The 19439-nt window shown below is 46.8% G+C and overlaps 1 protein-coding gene across 5 annotated transcripts in view; it reads left to right on the top strand.

Moving 5' to 3' along the window:
- The window catches only part of LOC147029286 (dual specificity calcium/calmodulin-dependent 3',5'-cyclic nucleotide phosphodiesterase 1A-like), a 413056-nt gene that overhangs the window by 316941 nt on the left and 76676 nt on the right, over positions 1-19439 (top strand). For all 5 annotated transcript variants that reach the window (XM_085872225.1, XM_085872224.1, XM_085872226.1 and 2 more), the window contains one exon: positions 11102-11230. In XM_085872225.1, coding sequence (XP_085728351.1) covers positions 11102-11230 — 129 coding nt within the window. The remainder of the gene's footprint in view (positions 1-11101; positions 11231-19439) is intronic.

Here is a 19439-nt window from a genome sequence, read left to right as displayed (position 1 = left end):
GCCTTGCTCTCGTCAGGGGGGCAGGAGAAACCGTGGTGCTGTCGACCTCCTGGTCCTGGCCCAAGTCCGCTCACAGCCGCCAGGGAACCAGTTCTGGCGCCAAGTTGCGAGCAGGAGAGGGAGGCAGGTCCGCCCGCCGTTCGACCCCATACTCCGAGTCAGCAGAACCCCTGAGCCAACCAAGGTGAGGCACGAGGCTCAGCAAGGCTCCAAGACACGATGAAGAACACGATCGAATCAGTACAACAACAAGCACGCTCTCCGCGCAACAGCCTCCTCACCAAAAAACACGATCTTTTTGTCCCGATCTTCTTCCTCTTCCTTTTCCACCCCAAACAGAACCTTTTTATCCTCCCGTCCTCGTCACTTCCAATCGAGCCGTTTTATTGGCCCACCGCCATCGCCTTCCGCCAATCGTGATCACGGGGCGGAGCCATCCGCAGCACTGTCCTGTGACGTCACGGCCAGCCTCCAGAGAATACCAAAAGGGGTTTACGCAGACACACTTACCCCATCCCGTGTCCCTATCTAATTACGTGACAATTATCATTTCCCCCTTGAAGAAATGGACATTTACTAGACAACTTATCACCACTGAATTGCTACTTATTACATCGAGATCCTGGTAAACTCGAACAGCATGGCATACCTAATTAAAAATCCTAATTACCCTTTGAATGCATACCCCCCCTCAAACGTAACACTGCCCCCTCCTCTGGTACCGCAGCTCCTGCAAGGTATATCACAGGCGCTACCGTACCAGCCTTAACACTTACTGACTCACACCTAATTAACCTAACGAAATAAAGTAGGAGGGGCAATGGGCAGCGAGTCGCAGCTAACTTACCTATCCTGCTTAATGTACTACCCCCTTATGGCCTTATCCTCGCCTAAACAATCATTCGTTTTTTATTTTTATTTTTTTATTTTATCACATGAGAGCACTGAGCGAAGTTGCACTCCATCCTCTGGATCATCGCTCTTGCCCAGCACTCTTCCAGTGATCTGGGGAGGGGAAACAAAAGGTTCCACAAAAACACAACACTTATACTTTACATTCCTACTCTAAGCCTTAACGACACTATTCACAGGATATTTACACTTGACCGCCTCCCCCAGTGGATGCTAATAGACCCAGCGTTACCTGGGGAGCCAATTTTCAAATTTGCTTGTCCCAAAATTATGCGGACATCATGCCCTTGCTGCACCTGTCAAGTTGTGCGGGATCGAGTGGGACTCACACATCTTCACAACACTCACACCATGGTCATCATCACATTTCAAGGTCATGGTCCCCATTTTAATCATGCAGGCTGAATCCCGTCGTGGCCGTGGGGTGGGTTACCACAAGATGATGGGGGCATCTCAGGTGCAACCATGCCCACAGGTAAGCTTTAGTCCAACCCGGACGTTTCTCCGCTCCACTCCCTTTGATTCCCTCCCCCCTGGTAGCCATCAACTCTAATCCCGTACAACACTCTCGAAGGGGTCTCACTGGCTCCTCTGGCCTTCCTGGGTCGCCAAGGTCCTACCCGCCTTGGTCGCCCAACCAGACCCTCTCCCAGTTGCCTCCAGACACTGTCACCATTAGCCACCAGGTGGTGAATCTCCTTGAAGGGGGTCGCAATTCACACTCACCGTGAGCTTCAGCAATCCCTGTGGACAAGCACATCATCCCCACCCACAAAACCCACATGACTCCCCCACCCCATCGGCCTTACATGTGACACCTGCATTTCTAACACTTCGCCGACCATGACCTTCCCTGTTGCCACACCATGTCCAATAAAAAAATCAATGTGTGCACCATACATTTCACTTCTTAACTTAAAACAACTCACACAGCACTTCTCACCCGATCCACGCACCAGCCATTGGACAGCCACTTGTGCCCGCTTTGTTACCAATTACCCACTGTCCCGATTGTCACTCTAAAACCCAGCTGAACTTACAAACCCATGCCAATTTTCCCACAATTCATTTTTTTCCACCAAAGGAGGGCACTTCGCCACAATCTCACCAGCCGTGCATGGCCCTATATGCTCAGCCAAATCTAGTCTCCCCGACCCCCGACAGTGATCTCCGGACCCGACCTATGAAAGGGCATCTCGGATAGACCTGGCGGTTCAGCAGGAGGATTCACCCTCTCCGAGTCTAAAAGTCTATTGGAGGGTCCCTCCATCGCCGGGTACCGGCAATATCGTTGCATGTGTCCTCTTCGCCCGCACCGGAAACAACTCCCCATAAAAGGTCCCCGTGAGTATCGGTGAAATGTCTCTTCCGGTTCCGGACCCCCTCGGCCATAATCAAATTGCTCTATTGGCTGGGCTGGACCCCGCCGCTTTGGCGCACTAACTACCGGATTACCCTTTATCAAACTCGACAGTTTCTGGCAAATTTCCTGAAACATTTGGGTAATGCCAATTTCTCCCAGCCCCTCTCCTTGATCCTGGATCTCCGCCTGTCGGACCGTCACCGATGGCCTCTCGGGCACCCGACCCGGCCGCCTCCACGAGGCCAGCCTGGCTGCGCACTCAGCCGCTCGGTGAACGGTGGGTGGATCCTGTAGCTCCACTAGCGCTCGGACCTCAGGGTCCGGAAGAGCAGCTCAAAATTTCTCTAGTGCCAGTCTGTCCCACGCCTCCACTGTAAGGTCCCGATACGCGATCCTGACTGATTGGTAAATGTCCTGTGCCAGCTCCTGCACTGTCTCACCCGGCTTTAATCTGTGGTGCTGGAGCTGGGCCCGCACCAGATCACAGTTCGCTGCAAACCCAAACCGACGGCTCAACGCCTCGCAAATGTGGGAGCTGGTCAACATCCCTCCGCGATCACGTTTAACACATCTGCGGCTGGTCCCCGCAACGTTGCCACCAAATTCCCTGTACGTTCCCGCTCATTTCACCCGTTTAGTCGGGAAATACACTCAAATTGCGTCAGAAAAGCTTCAAGGCTCCCTGACCCGTCAAAATTTACCAGGGGGATCACTTTTACGGTGGCCCGCTTCCCAGTTTCTCCCTTGTCCGAATCCGGCCCAGGGATCAAACACCCTTGTGGCTGCGTATCCAATTTCGGAGCCCACTGTGGCCAAAGATGTTTTGTGGTGAGGGTCTCATGGGTCAATTTTGCCTCCTGTTCCAAACGTTGAATGGACCGATTCACCTCTTCCCGCAGGATCTTTTGGGCCCGCACAACCTCCTCCAAGGCTCCATCGCGAGTTTGTAGCTGCTCCTCAACCAACCCGGACACTCTACTTACAAAAGACGGCTCTACCAGGCCTTTATCCAAGACTTCATCTTGGCTCATAATTTTATCTTGTTCGTCCAAACGAGCCTCCAATCCTTTTACCTCCTCCGCCAAATTCATCCCTTGCTTCCTCAGCTCTCCCCAATCTTCAACCTGCAGCTGCATACAAGCATCCACACAGGCACGATGACGTTCCAGGCTTTCATCCACTTTATCAACCCGAATGTTCGTTGCATCAATTTTATCTACCAATTTTTTCCGTATATTTTCCCCCTCCAATGTAATTTCTACCTTTGTTTCCTCCAATCTATCCTCGAATTTACTTTGTATTTCTCACAATTTAACATCCACACACTCCTGCATCTCAGTTTTCATTTTCTCCATCTTTTCCCCCAATTCATCCCTCATTAAATCAATCCGTGCACCCAACTGTTCCCCCATTGCCCCCAATCGATCCGTCATTTCTGCCCTCTGTGTCACGAATCGATTTGCCATTTGTACCGTCATGTCCCCTATTAAACGTTCCAACATTGTCTGGATCGTCATCGCACCGGTTTCCGGCGCTGCCAGCCCCGTTACGGGCGATGAAGCATGGTCCACGCTCGGAATGGGGGAGGTTCCAACCCTACCCTCGTCTCTCCCTTCATCCCCCGACTCGCTGCCAGACACGTGGCCTTCCTCCTCAAACATCTGCACATCCGCCATGGTGCAGAAGTCCCGTTTGCCGCCAATTAAATTTAATTTGAAAACTCCTGCCAAAATTTTCCCGCGCTCGCGTGCTTTTCTGTAGTAGTTTTATATTCTAATTCGTGTGGTGATTTTAATCTTGGTATATTCCCCGATACCAAATATAATTTAGAGGGGTTCGAACATCCAACACCCTGACACCAATGTGACGTCCACGGGACTTGAACAGTCCCGCCAACGTAGAATGAGCCGAAACGATGGAGGCGGTTTATTTATTTATAACCCAAACATGGCGGTTCTAATCGCTCTACTGCAAACGGGACGAGGAAGGTGGCACGAGTCGCTTTTCACTGAGTTGATGATGTTTATTTGTTTTTATTATTAACCAGAAATAACAAGACTCGGCAAGAAGAGGGATCCGGGGCGATTCGACGGGATGGTGTGGGATCGGGCGTGGGGAAAACACAGACAATTCCGATGAATATACAGATCTCAAACCCTCTAAGGCGCCAAGTGCACACACACACACACACACACACACACACACACACACACACACACACACACACACACACACACACACACACACACACACACACACACACACACACACACACACACACACACAAAACGTAGCTATTTCTGGTGGTCAGGCTGGACCGTGGTGTGGACGCAACTGTCCCTGGATCGGCGTCGGACGAGCTGGCCTTGCTCTCGTCAGGGGGGCAGGAGAAACCGTGGTGCTGTCGACCTCCTGGTCCTGGCCCAAGTCCGCTCACAGCCGCCAGGGAACCAGTTCTGGCACCAAATTGTGAGCAGGAGAGGGAGGCAGGTCCGCCCGCCGTTCGACCCCGTACTCCGAGTCAGCAGAACCCCAGAGCCAACCAAGGTGAGGCACGAGGCTCAGCAAGGCTCCAAGACACGATGAAGAACACGATCGAATCAGCACAACAACAAGCACGCTCTCCGCACAACAGCCTCCACACCAAAAAAACACGATCTTTTTGTCCCGATCTTCTTCCTCTTCCTTTTCGACCCGAACAGAACCTTTTTATCCTCCCGTCCTCGTCACTTCCAATCGAGCCGTTTTATTGGCCCACCGCCGTCGCCTTCCGCCAATCGTGATCACGGGGTGGAGCCATCCGCAGCACTGTCCTGTGACGTCACGGCCAGCCTCCAGAGAATACCAAAAGGGGTTTACGCAGACACACTTACCCCATCCCGTGTCCCTATCTAATTACGTGACAATTGTCATTTCCCCCTTGAAGAAATGGACATTTACTAGACAACTTATCACCACTGAATTGCTACTTATTACATCGAGATCCTGGTAAACTCGAACAGCATGGCATACCTGATTAAACATCCTAATTACCCTTTGAATGCATACCCCCCCTCAAACGTAACAATACCTTGACAACGCATCGTTTGAGGATGTACCTGCAAAAGTGCTGGCTGACCTCCAGAATATCATTGCCCGGTTGACCGACATTGGCCTCGAGATTAATGGTGACAAGTGCGAGTTGGCCATCCTTAACCATGCATCGCTGGATGACTGTCAGCTTACTGAGGCCATATTTAAGGCAGTGCTCCCTGATAGTGATTGTTTTGATCAATGACTGTACTCTTCTTGGTACTCCGATCTCCCCAACGCCTTTGCCAAAAGCTATTGTCGAGAAGCATGGCCGTCTGGAGCAAATTGACGCATACAATGCATTTGTGCTGCTCAAAAACTGTTTCGCTCTGCCCAAGTTCCTGTACATCTTGCGTGCGTCTCTCTCCAACCTGAATGGTGCACAGCTAGGAGCTTTTGACCACACCGTTTGCGAAACTGTTAGTAAAATCTCCAATGTTGCTTTTAATGATTCTGCTTGAATGCAAGCTACGCTCCCAGTTAAGCAGGGAGTTCTGGGTTTCAGGAGAGCTATTGATATTGCTCTCCCTGGCTTCATCTCCTCATTGCTGGCAGTCCACCCCTTAGTCAATGCCATTCTGTCCCGCGTAAGCGGTTTGGCACAAACAGGGAAGTTGACATCGGCGGTGTTGTCATGGAGTTCAGCCCATATCGGTATTTGCAGACCCGAAGGCCTGTCCCTACTTCGCCAAAAAGCATGGGAAGTTGAGGCGGTAAGAGTGTCTTTTGTTAGCCTGTTGAACAGTGTGGTTCAGGTCACCAGAGCCCGTCTTTTGGCCGTAGCCACAAAAGAAAAGTGGGATGTGGCTTCACGCAGTCCCTGTTCCCTCTTTGGGAACACACCTTGACCCTGAGTCTTTATGGGTTGCGGTTGCACGACGAGTTGGAGCATCATTCTGTGAGCGGCATACATGTCAATGCAGCAGTATGATGGATACACTTTGACACCATGGTCTGTCATGCCGTTTCAGTGCCAGTGCCTCTCTTCATGCCTCTCTCCACCCACTGGCTTTTGACTCCGCCTCTCTCCACCCACTCGCTTTGATTCCGCCTCTCTCCATCCACTCACTTTTTACTCTGTCTCTCTCCACCCACTGGCTTTTGACTCCGCCTCTCTCCACCCACTCTCTTTGACTCCGCCTCTCTCCATCCACTCACTTTTGACTCCGTCTCCACCCACTGGCTTTTGACTCCGCCTTTCTCCACCCACTCACTGTTGGCTCCACTCAAGTCCCTCGCTTCATGCCTGATGGTCACGTCTCATTCTCTGGACCGATGCTAGCTGCACAAAGTGCCACGAAGCAAGAGACGATGCGCTAGCCGTCAGGGAGGTATCGCCCAGCGGAGCATCCCCCCCCCCGAACATATTGGTGGTGCGATTGGGCAATCGTGCAAGGTATTGAGAGACCGTTAGCCTCATCTCTCCTCCTTTTTCTCTTCATTAACTTCTCTTCATCGGTGTGTGTGTGTGTGTGTGTGTGTGTGTGTGTGTGTGTGTGTGTGTGTGTGTGTGTGTGTGTGTGTGTGTGTGTGTGTGTGTGTGTGTGCGCGCGCGCGCGTGTGTGTGGCGCGCGTGTGTGTGGCGCGCCTGTCATCGCTTAAGTTAAGATTGTGGAAGAATTATATCAGGATAACTCTGCTCTGTGTCTGCTTTTGTAAGTTGCTGGTATTATTGCCGCACCTCTCACATTTCTTCCTATCTCTGCTCAGACAACAATAAACAATATTCACTGTGCCACATATCTTTCCTCACCTGCCTGTTAATAAATTATTTGTAGAAATGTTCCCAGCTCGTTTTTGTCTTTTCTTTCATTGATCCAGCATGGTCCGTATCCTAACCTAGCCAGGACTTTATTCCCAATGATCCGTTCCTTTTAGCCGGTACGTCCTTGGCAGTGTCGCTCGGCTGCATCTGATCCGGTAAAGTGATCCGGTTCGGACAAGGCGTACCGAGGGTGTGTCCCCTGGTAATTAGGTCTCGTGATTCATTAGGTAACCTGATTAACCCATAGACGGGAGGACCCTAAGTCACATGGTTGAGTTATTGGCGTTCATGGTTGGTTAGCGACCCGCTGCATCACGGAATTATCCGTGTGCGACGGCCTACAATTCCGGGGAGTCTGGTGGGAACCCGAGATAGCTTCCTTCCCCTGGTGCTATGTAATGGGTATTATATAATGGGTATTAATATTGTTGTGGTTACCAAATTCGCAAACCACCATTCAGGCCCCTTAGGTGAGGTATCTCGGCAAGTATATGTGTAGTTAGGCCCAAACCCGTTGTCTAGTGGGAATACATGTCATTTATGCGTGCTGCGACTCTTCAGGATAGCCGTTTTTCTTTTACTATCTTTATTTTGGACCAACCGCCATGATTACCACCACAACCACAACATCAACCACCAACCACAACGCCGCTTCACCACAACCGCCACGACCTTCACGTCACACCTCGCAACCGTAGCATCGCCACCGTTCTTGCCCCGCTGTGGGTACCGGTGTTGGACTCGTGCAGGGCGCACGTCGAACAGCGTGTACAAAATCACGGATTTTGTGCTTCAAAAACGGATCAAAAACGACACACGCCCACTTTTTGCCGTCCAATCGGTGAGCGAGGGGCGATTTGGCCCCGCCTCCAGAACGATCGATATATGCAAATTTGTGGATCAAAAAGCCTTCACGCCCACTTTTTCTCGGGCCAATGGGGAGCGAGGTGAAAGGTCAAAGGGAGGGGGTCAAAGGCGAAGCTACGGGGGGATAAAAGGACCGTGTTCGTCAGTCAGAGCCGTGTGGAAGTCTGGAGCCCGAAGCCTGCAGTAGCTGGAGAAGCTGGAGAGAGTCCAAAGAAGAGTCGCGAAGGGGAGAGTCGATCGGAGAGTCCAACGAGGAGAGTCCAAAGAAGAGTCCAGAGTCGGAGAGTCCAGAGGCGGAGAGGCGGCAGCGGCGAAGGCAGACGAGGGGGTGCTCGCGTCGGTGCCAGGAGCTGCACGCCCGAGGGAGGCCGGCAGCGCGACCTGGCCGAGGTGGAGACGCACACCAGGGATAATAAAGATCCTCTATACCCCGAGCATCAGCAACCCCCTCCTGTTTCCCCCCGCGCTGAGATAGTGCGACCAAGGGGGCCCCTTTCCCACCCCCTGCCAGGCACTGTCCGCGAGGCCCGCGGAGTGAGGCGCCATCGCCGCTCCGCGTCTCATCACCAGACGGGTAGGCGCGACCCGGTCTCGGCCTCAGGCCCGCCTCATTCTTGAGGGTATTCTTTTCCTTGGTTTTGGGTATGTGTTGTCGGCGCCGTCTGTGAGGTAGAATTGTATAAGTGTTGCCGTGTGCTCGGTAGTCGGTATTAGCTCTGCATTGTGTTTTCGCTTTTATATTTGCTTTTTGTGTAAATGGAATTGTGTTTTTCTTTTCTGTGTGCTTTTGGTGGAATTGAATATGTGTGCTTCCCGTGTGCCGCGAATAAATGTGCTTTATTATTGAACTGTTCTCCCGCTTCGCTTCGTCTTTTTCTCCCATTGAATCCTCATCTTGCTTCACGTAAAGGGTTGGTAGTGGGCTGAATACGCCCGATAATTAATCGAACCGTCGAGGTCGACGATAACACCGCTCGGTTATTCTGATAGTACGGAACGGGTCGCTTAAGTGGCCCGTGTCCGAAGTCGACCTGCGGCGAGGTGCGATCGCCCGGTCTACCCTCCGCGTGGGTACTTAGGTAGGTCGAATTTGGCGAGCAACCCTATCCCACGCGGGGGCTGATTGGCTCGATCGCGGTGAGACCGAAAGGTCCACCCGTGACTGGTTCCCGGCGTTAGTCCGAGAGGGTCACGACTGGATTGTCCGTCCGGTGGGCGACGTGCCGCGATTCGAGTTACGTGGCCGTCAGCACGCCGGCGGGCGCGAATACCGCAACAATATGTTATTGGTTCACGAAAAAATATTTTCACGAAAAATATGTGACCACTATATTCGTTATTTTTGTGTGTCTGTCTGTCTGTCCCGAGCATAGCTCCGTGGGTTTTGATCCGATCCTGATGAAATTTTTGTGGGAGGTTTATATCATGATCCAGTTGTGTTTTCCTGAAAATGGGCGTGGTTACGCCCATTATGGGCGGAGCCACGCCCAAAAAACGTGTTTTTAGGGGGTAGCCGATTTCAATTTGCATCTTCTCCTTGGGATTTTGTCGAATCTGACGGGTTTCGGTATTTGGTTATCCCAATGGCACCTGCATAGCCCCACGGAGCTCGATTTTTCATTTTCGTCCCAAGGTCATGGTCACAAGGTCACGAACTTAGAAAATTGTGATTTTGACATAAAAAATTTCTTCTCCGAGGGGTTTGTCGAATCTGGCAGTGATTTTGGTATTTAGTTAGCCCAATGGCACCTGCATAGCCCCACAGAGCTCGATTTTTCATTTTCGTCCCAAGGACAAGGCCACAAGGTCACGAACTTAGAAAATTGCGAATTGTGTTTTTAGGGGGTAGCCGATTTCAATTTGCATCTTCTCCTCGGGGTTTTGTCAAATCTGACAGGGGTTTCGGTATTTGGTTAGCCCAATGGCACCTGCATAGCCCCACGGAACTCGATTTTTTTTTTCATTTTCATCCCAAGGTCAAGGTCACAAGGTCACAAACTTAGAAAATTTCGAATTTTGACATAAAAATCAGACGACCGCCCAAGCTTTGAGAGCTGGGATGACAATATTTTTTATGTCTAATCTTCAGGCCATTCCCCACCTTAAGTCTTGAAACCATTTTTCTCTATCTCGAACACCTTGCCCGTGGCGCCCCCTTCAAGTTTGTTTTTACGCTGATTTCATCAAAGTATGGATAATCCGAGGAGTGCAAAATGCCATATAGCCTATATGACGTTATATTGTTCCTGGAATGTTCCAGAGGATGTTTTGCACCAAAGGTCATAATCATTGACCTTTGACCTCTAAAGTTCACAAAGGTCAAATTTTCAAAGTTGTGGGAATCGAACTGGGTTTTCGACCTTCTTCGACGAACTAACTCCAATAAGCTATAGCACGTATCCTGTTTCCTTATTTTAATGTCCACAACATTGTTTTGTGACCTTTAAAGGTTATGCAAAGGTCAAATTTTTAAAGTTGTTGAACGAAACCCGGTTTTCGACATTTTGCAGCTAATAACCTGTCACTCGTACCACATCATGTTGATCATTTTCATAACTTGGTCAAACATTATCACATTGTCTTATCCTTGAGTTCTGAAACAATCTACATCGTCAAATACCGCTCGTGAACCATCGTCATCTTCAGACTTGTCGGTATTAAAATGTAATGGTTATTATATAATGGGTATTATAATGTGTCGGTATTGTAATGTAATGGGTACTATATAATAGGTATTATAAAGCATAAAAATGGGTATTATAATGTGTAGGTATTATAATGTAATGGGTATTATAATATATAGGTATCATAATGTAATGGGTATTATAATGTATCGGTATTATAATGTATAAGTATTATAATGTAATGTGTAATATGTAATGGTTATTATATAATGGGTATTATAATGTATCAGTATTGTAATGTAATGGGTATTATATAATAGGTATTATAAAGCATAAAAATGGGTATTATAATGTAATGGGTATTATAATGTATCAGTATTATAATGTATAAGTATTATAATGTAATGGGTATTATAAAGCGTAAAAATTGGTATTATGATGTATAAGTATTATATTTTTGCAAATGCCCTTGGGGTATTTTTCTGTTCCAATTTGCAGGTCAGATACAGCTATTTTGTACAATGACCGTTCAGTTCTCGAGAACCACCATGTGAGTGCTGCATACCGCCTGATGCAAGAGGATGAGGAGATGAACATATTGATGGGCCTCTCTAAAGATGACTGGAGGTGAGGATGTACAGAAAAGTCTGTTTGGTAGAAAGGATGAGTTGTAAGTGACGAGATAAGATGATGGAAATTTTTCTTGTGAGGGAACTTTCTGGTGAAAAGACTATCTGACAACCATGATGGGCCAAATGGCCTCCTGCACCAAAATACCTTGTATATCCTTATGTAACTGTTAAGAACTGAAAGAAAGGGGAAGGGGATGACAGAGAGTTTGGGTTTGGGGGGAGGGCAGAGTTGGGAGGGTGAGGTTGAGGCGTTAGGAGAGGGTGGAGTTGAGGATTTCGGGTTTGGGGGGTTGACTTGAAGAAGAAAGGAGAGGGGAGGACCAAGAGTTGGGGTGGGGGGCGGAGTTGGCAAATGGTGTTTTCGGCTTTGGGGGAGAAGGTGGTGGAGGACTTGGGGTTAGGCGGAGGAGTTGAGAACTTGAAGACGAAAGGGGGAGAACAGGACAGAGACAGAGTGTGAAAGGGGGTTGAGGCTTTTGTGTGGGTGGAGAGTTGTGCAGCACTTATGGTTCACAGTGCTGGTTGAGGACTTGGGGTTGTTATGCACTGCCTCTGAGCACCAACGCGGGTACACCAGTTACCCGGAGAGGTAGCACTGTAAAAAAGACTTATGGACGATTATATGTACCATCTATTGTTTAATAGGTGAAAGCAATGCAAGACATGAGATAAAACGATATTTAATAAGTAATTTATTCATCCCTACTGTCTACCTTGAAAACACTAATACCATTTTAAAACATCCCATAATAATGATGATTTAAAAAGAAACACTCAATGATTTTAAAACTCCCCAAATCATAAAACAATACACATGACAGGTTTGAATACAGTTTCAAATGAACTCACGACTTTCATGTCAGCAACTTATCTCAGTTACCCAGTTCTTCATAAAACTTCAGCAGGATACAGATTGATCTCAAAGTCGGTTGTCGACACGTTGAAAGCAGTCTTACCCCGTTGAGTGCGCACAGGTTGAAGTCTGATCAGCCAGTTCTGTTTCAAGTCCCCAGAGGGCGATTTTGGCATCCTCAAAGCAAGCAGATGAATCCTCGTCCACGACTCACTGATAAGGATCTCAACAGACCAGCTGCCAAAGAACGAGAAGACGACAACAGGCTCTTTGCCTTCCCAATGCGACCAGAGAGATAATGCCTGTTTGGATGTCGTCTCCAAGACACCAGCAAGCCAGTAGACTCAGTTGAGCACCAACGTGCCAGTAGATAAGATTGACCAGCATCCACAGGGGTGCATCTGGTTCTTGATTCAGGACTTTGGAGTATCAGAACGAGTCATGGTTAGCGTGCAGCACTCTCAATACCCTCTTTTCTGTTTGAGCCCAGTTTTAAAATGAAATCAGCCACAGGACGTGTCGCAGCACACAGCTGTTCCTTCTCATACCGGTCACATCTTGTCCTAATTTTTGACACTCGATTGGTTATTTTATGGTCGTGTGACACAAGCTCAATGACAGTGCTCTCCCTCATCTGGCACCTTAGAGCCAAGCTGTTTTCATTCCCAAAAGCTCTGATCAAAGCCTTCTTGTATGATGTTGGTCTTGCAGAGGCAGCATCGCCCTGGCAAAGTGCGTTGTGCCCCGACAGAAGATAAATACATCCTTTTTACCAAGTGACTTGTTCAGCCACTGGACATTATCAGTAACCTTGACATTCCTATACTTTACACTCCTCAGTACCCAGCATGAGTGGGTTGAAGGCTTTCTGGGCACAGCATCACTTTCAATTACCTTTCACCACAGTTCAAACATAATTTGAGAATTCCAAGGGCAGATAAATAAAGACTGAAATCAAGATTGGGATGGTGGGAAGTGTGATTGAGGGCACTCAGAAAGAGTGCTGTATGAAAGTGATGGGAGACAGAGTGTGGGTTTGTGAGTGATCCAGGAAGCAAACAGAAAAGAAGGGAAGAAGTGGAAGAAGTTATGGGTGAAGGACTTTTGAAAATGAGTGTTGGAGATTAAATATTTATAAATTTCATTTTAAAAGATTTGAGTTGATGGGGTGAGAGGGAAAGCTGATGAAAAGGAAGGAGGAGGAAATAAATCATTGTGGGGACTGAGCAACTTAAGGAATGAGCTTTGGAATAAATGATAATAATTAATGACTTTAATAACACGTGGCCATTTTGAGTTCAGAAAAATGAATGAAATGAGGGAATGATTTTGAGGCAGTTTCAGAAAAGATAAGTTTGATGAAAGATACGGTTTCGCAAGGAGTGAATAGGGAAGCAATCAAAGAATGGCCAAACAAGGAATGAGACGTCATCAAAACATGAGGTTAGGGGCTGTTTTGTTTCTTTTGTTGCTATTTTTTAAAGAAAGTATAAGGAAGGCGTTTGAGTGAGGATGGGAATTGGGATGGAGAGGCAATTGGAGGAGGCACTTAAAGGGGATGTGCCTGTCTGGGTAAAAAATTTGTAGGCTCAACTAGCAAAGGCACACCTTCAAGATCAAAATAACCAAATGGTCATACAGAAGAGCAACAATCGACACAAACATAATATGACCAACAATTGTTCGTCATAATATGACCAACAATCGACACAAACAAAACTGCATAACAATTGATGGTGACAGAGATAAATCCAGAACAGTTTACTTAAGTTTGGAAGCAGGTCACTTGGAGAAGAGAAGAAAAGCTGCCACTGCCTGAAAGCAGAAATCAGATTTTTTCCAAGTTTGAATGAGGATCTGCTTCAGGTGACAAGACTTTATATATAAGGGGATCTGATAGAGATTAAGGTAATAAAGTGTATTGACAAAATGAGTGCAAAATAGTTTTTCAGAAGAATGGAGAGTGACAGAAACCGGGGCCATTGCAGCTTTTGAGTAAAGAATAGGTGAGAGTTCTCAAATGCTTAATGTAAACGTGTATCGTATCATGCCAGTCCCGAAGTGGGGGAGTACTAAAAGTCATAATACCCAAATTCTGTACATGAAAAAGAAGACGACATCATACAGGTGGGGCAATGATCATATTAGAATATAATACTGTTATGGTATTGGTACAGACTCACAGGGTGTGTAATCACACCGCCACCACTGCTGACCCTGAGGCTGCTGGCCACAGATAACTCCACACCGCGGCGGGTTGTTGAGCAACCGCGAACGCTGGTTGGGATAATTATGTCGAACAGGGTCCTCTCGCCTATTATGTAGTGTTGCCAATTGGTGACCTAATGTCCGTGCCCTCAGCACATACTCGTATCACTGCCGAGCGGACAGAGTGCAGTGCTGACTCACCTGCAGAACCAATCAGTGAAGCAAAACTTCCCGTCTATTGATTACGAACAGGGTATGTTGGATCAATGAAAGAAAGGACAAATGAGCAGATCTGGAAATGTAACAACGTTTATTTGCACACACTAGCAAGAAATCATCAAACACGTGTTTACAAAACAACAGCCCTATTTATTTACACATGCAGGCAATTATCAAACAATCAAACAGGTTTTTACAAGCAGGTATTTACAGGCAGGTATAGACACAGAAGAGCAGACTTACCCCTAATACGTATTTCCCTCTTATACAGACTTACTTAGACAACAGACAGGTGCCATCATTCAATCCGGGAAGGAGACTAGAAGAACTGAGGAGAAAAGCAGAGTGGAGTGTGGTGATGACTCCTCCCTTACCTCATGCAACCATGCAGGGAGTGGAGTGTCGGTATTGTGTTGGAAGCATGTGGTGTGAGTATATGTGGAGTTGCGAGATGCGGGGGACTGCATCACGCCCTTAGCTCATGGACCACTAGCCCCGGCATGACTCGCTCCTGCTCCTGCTCCTTGTATCTCAGAGCAGCTGGGTCCAGCGTCACCAGCACTCTGGCAGACAATCTCTCGAACAGGCAGTTGGAGATGTACTTGCGCCGTTGTTGCATCAACAACTGCCCCACAGGGCATCGCCAACAGCTACCCGAACACCCTTGCATTCCGTCTCTTACAGCGACTTGGGCTGGGCATGGTTTTGATAAGTAAACGTCATGCGAGCATCCTTCGATCCCTTGTGGCCCTTTCCCATTGGTGTGCATCCGACGGGGGTGACGTGCCTGCGCCAGCAGTGGAAAATCCCGTGCCATGCTGTGGAGATGGCCATGGGAGCCCCCCAGCCCCTCCCCTCGTGTACCCAGCGCTCCACTGTACAGTAAATACTGTATTACATATGCGAGATGTCCTTTGTACTGTACAGCATATGGGAGAAGTGTTCTCTCATGTAACAAATGTACGAGTGCAGGGAGCAAGAAAGTGGGAACGTAATTCGGTGCCGGTCCTCCGGACCGGTACTGAATTTGCGGGTAAGTCCAATGTGGCTGCCAAACCATGTGACCTATGACATCATAGGTGGGCAAATTTTTGTTCCTCATGGAAAGGTGGTCATACCTGTAAACTTTCTCCTTGATCTGTTCAGTCGTTTCAGAGAAGGTTTTGAAGGTTTTTGTTATCATTATTATTTTTAAAATATGGCTGCTGAACCATGTGACCGATGATGTCTTAAATATTTTTTCTGTTTACCAATTTATCCCGAGATGACCCTCAAAAATTTTATACTGATCGGATGTAGCGTTCTACGTATGCAATTATGACATCATAACGAAGGCACCTATTACATCTTAAAAAATAAAACCACGCATTTCCCATGGGGAGTACTTGATGTGCCAATTTTCAATTTTTTCCACGGAGTGGTTTGAAGATGCAGAGGTCATACGTTACTCCTTTTTTCCAACATGGCTGCCACACCAGGTGACCTATGACATCATAATTATCATTAAAACATTCTCCATGAGTAGTCGCTCCTATGGTGAAAATTTGTGTCAATCCGAAAAGCGGTTTAAGAGAAAAGGGAATAACAAAATGCAGATATGCATGTACGTACGCAAGTACGCAGTATGTAAGCACATACGGGATCAATTGCTGAATCCCGCTTTTTGCTTCGTGAGCACGGGCTAATGAGTGGAGCGAGTAGTGAGGGTGCTTGGTCCAGATGGACCGAAGGACGAGAATAAACTGACCGCAGGGTTGAAAGAAAGACCGACGGGATGAAGGACAGGCTATTGAATTGGGTTTGGTGAAGTGGATTGTTGTTGGATTGAGGAGATCAAGAGCAGGTAGAGAATAGGAAGATCACACCGGGAATATACACGAACCTCAACGCATATCTCCACAAACCTCTACACAAAGGGCAAAGGTCTTCCTACCACATAAACCGATGAAATAACTCATTCTGGGGAGCTCGACGTGCCCATGCATGCTCTTCCCCGAGGTGCATTTCCAAAACTGTATCAATACTGTTTGTGTTTGTGATGTACTTCATTCTAACAATGCACTCTTTGAGCCACTGGATGGAGAGTGAGTTGAAAACTGGTGGTTGTAATTGTGGTTTGGACTGGGTAGTTTTATGGGGGGAAAAATGATTCGTACTCCCAGAAGCGTGAACTTTATGAGAACCGAACCACTGGACAGAATGGATTGAAATGTGCTGCTTGTACTCTGGGTGTTGATTTCAGAAGGTAAAATATTAAATAAATAAAAAATCCCCCGGTGCTCAGGGTTGAGGAGCACCCCAATTTTCTCTGTGTAAATGTCTATCGTCTCTAACCACCTGGTATAAGCTTGTATTGCAAGTTATCACGAGAATGACACTCGAGAGAGCGCATACCTCCGCCAGACTGAACAGTTGATGTTTTGTATCCCACTGATGGGACGGATCTGGATCCACCTTGTCACACACCCAACTTGTCCACTGAGTTTTTGCCGAATCCGTCCACAACTTTATGAGATATCGTGCTCACAGACGGACAGACAGACAGACAGACAGACAAACAAACGGGAGTGAAAACATAACCTCCATCCACCTTCGGTAACTGGTTCATTCCACCACTTTTAGGATGTCAAAGGCGTATTTTATTACCAGTCAGTAGGGATGGGTTCTTTGCTCGTGATTGTTCATTTATATCAAGCTGTTGGTGAGAATGAGCTGTGTACAGCATTGTGCAACAAAAATATGTGCATTGGTGGATTAAGTAGAATAGATTGGATGCAGGACAAGGATGATGGATGAAGTGACCTGTGTTGTTAACTTTCCTCATATGTTATGATTTGAGCGTTTGAATTTCGAAAATTCCAAATTTTCCTCATTAAGACTTTTCTTGAACGTCCGCATTACTCAGTCGGCTGAGGGGTTCGCCTCCAAATAAAAGACATTGGGTAAGTGACATGAAGGATTTGTAGGAGAGGTGATAAGTTGTCACTGCAAGCAAGGATGGACCTCAGGCTTGCATTGTGCAGAATTTCTTTGTCCTTGCTGATTTTTCTGTTGAATTTGACCAGGCAATTTGGGGAAAGAGAATGAGTGATATCAATCTGAAGCTACGCCTTCATTAGTCATCTTGCTTTTTGATAATGACGCCGCTATGTGCAGAAGTGTGCTCAGCTGCTGTTTCAAAAAAAAAAATCTATAAAATAAACCCCATTTAGATAGATTTAATAATTTTCAGCCACCAAATCCCATTTGGGTATAATTCAGGCTGAATTAATTAACGTTCAAATGATTAATTTGGCTATTATGAACTTATTTCAAGGAACTGGCAGTGTAATTTTCATCTGAAGCTTTGTTATTAAATATTGATGGATGCAAACGAACCTGCATGCTTTGTGCACTTGCTCGGTTCTTTGTTACACTGATCTTACCACATAACAAGCTGGCTGCAAAATATTATATATAGACAGTAGGAAGTCATTTTGCCCATCATGCATGTCCAGCCACATGCACACGCCATTCGTCGAAGGTTGAAAAAAAGGTTGGAGTTGGGTTGATCCACATTCAAAAGTGAAAGCACGACCGACGCGCATAGCTGCTCTGAAGGAAATTGTAAATGTCCAGGTGTTTTGACCACCGAGTTGTCTTCATGAGGGACAGGTATCATGTGTCAGGTTTACTTACTGCGTCAAGTCACTGCAAAAGGAAGACTGTGAATCTAACATGGTTTTCATCGTCATCGTATGTGTGATTTGGTGTGGTGTGCTGTCTGCATGGTGCACCTGGGAATCGAAAAGTCGAGTTAAGCGATTGCTTCACTTTGTCTGTCTGTCTGTCTGTCCATCTGTAGACGTCAGTTTATGATCGAGAGACAACTTCATTTTTATTGAATGTTATATTTTCGGAACATGATTGGAAACACCCCAAACGCATTTCTAAATACGAGGAAAGCTTGGATCACCGAAGTTGTTTACTGCCATGGGTACAGCGTGCGAAGACAACGGGTACAGTTGATGCAGCAACAAGCTTGGCAGTTTCACACTTGTAGATCAGCTTGTAGAGCTGTGCGTTCAGTTACCGATCAGCATTTAGAGCGCTCGCCAAGTGGCTTAAGCACTCAAGTAAGCACTCCAACGAAACGGTCGAGAAGGAACAGCTGGCTTACCAAGTGATAGCAAGCTTTTTGGTAATGGAACACCTTAACATGGCATTTTTTTCCAAGGGGTAAAAAGTCAATAAAACATGGGAATTCCTCTGGATTTTTTTGTAGTTGAGTCCAAAGCAACGTAGGTTAAGGGAGTGTGAAAATAACATGGTCCTCTTTTTTTTTTTAGGACGGTTTTGGGCAAAACTAACACAGTCCTCTGGCACCGAAGGTGGAAGTTTTCACCCCTTTCTGACTGTTTGTCTGTTACTTGGCAAAAAAAAATGTTTCTTGACAAGCGTGTTGATCACCTTCGTTTGTTACATGCAAAATCTAAGGTTTTTCAACTATATTGGGCAATCGATTATTTTGGAGGTCAACGTCAGCCTAAATTCTAAAATTGTCAATTTTAGATTCAATTCAAAATTGTCATCCAATTCACTTGTAATTTGAAGAGGATTTCTATTTCAGGTCACTGAATTCAACTCGCCAATTATTTTGTAGGTCAACAAAGACCAAAATGTCAACATAGGCCCAAGGTCAACAACTAAGATGGTATTTCTAAAATTGTCAATTTTCATCCAATTCACTTTAAATTTGAAGAGGATTTATATTTGGTCACTGAATTCAACCAACAATTCTTTTTGAGGTCAAATTTGTTTTATGGATTTTGCAAGTGTTATGCTCTGCACGGCGTCGTCTTCTTCTTTGTTTGTGCGCAGGGCGTCTCAAAAAGTTTTGGGTGGATCCGGATGAAATTTGGTAGACAGGTTGGGTGTGTGACAA

The sequence above is a fragment of the Eptatretus burgeri genome, chromosome 3, assembly GCF_056783735.1.
Source record: "Eptatretus burgeri isolate ZD-2024b chromosome 3, Ebu_testis_v1, whole genome shotgun sequence".
In the NCBI taxonomy this organism is placed as follows: domain Eukaryota; kingdom Metazoa; phylum Chordata; class Myxini; order Myxiniformes; family Myxinidae; genus Eptatretus; species Eptatretus burgeri.
This window is presented reverse-complemented; position numbering and strand designations above follow the sequence as displayed.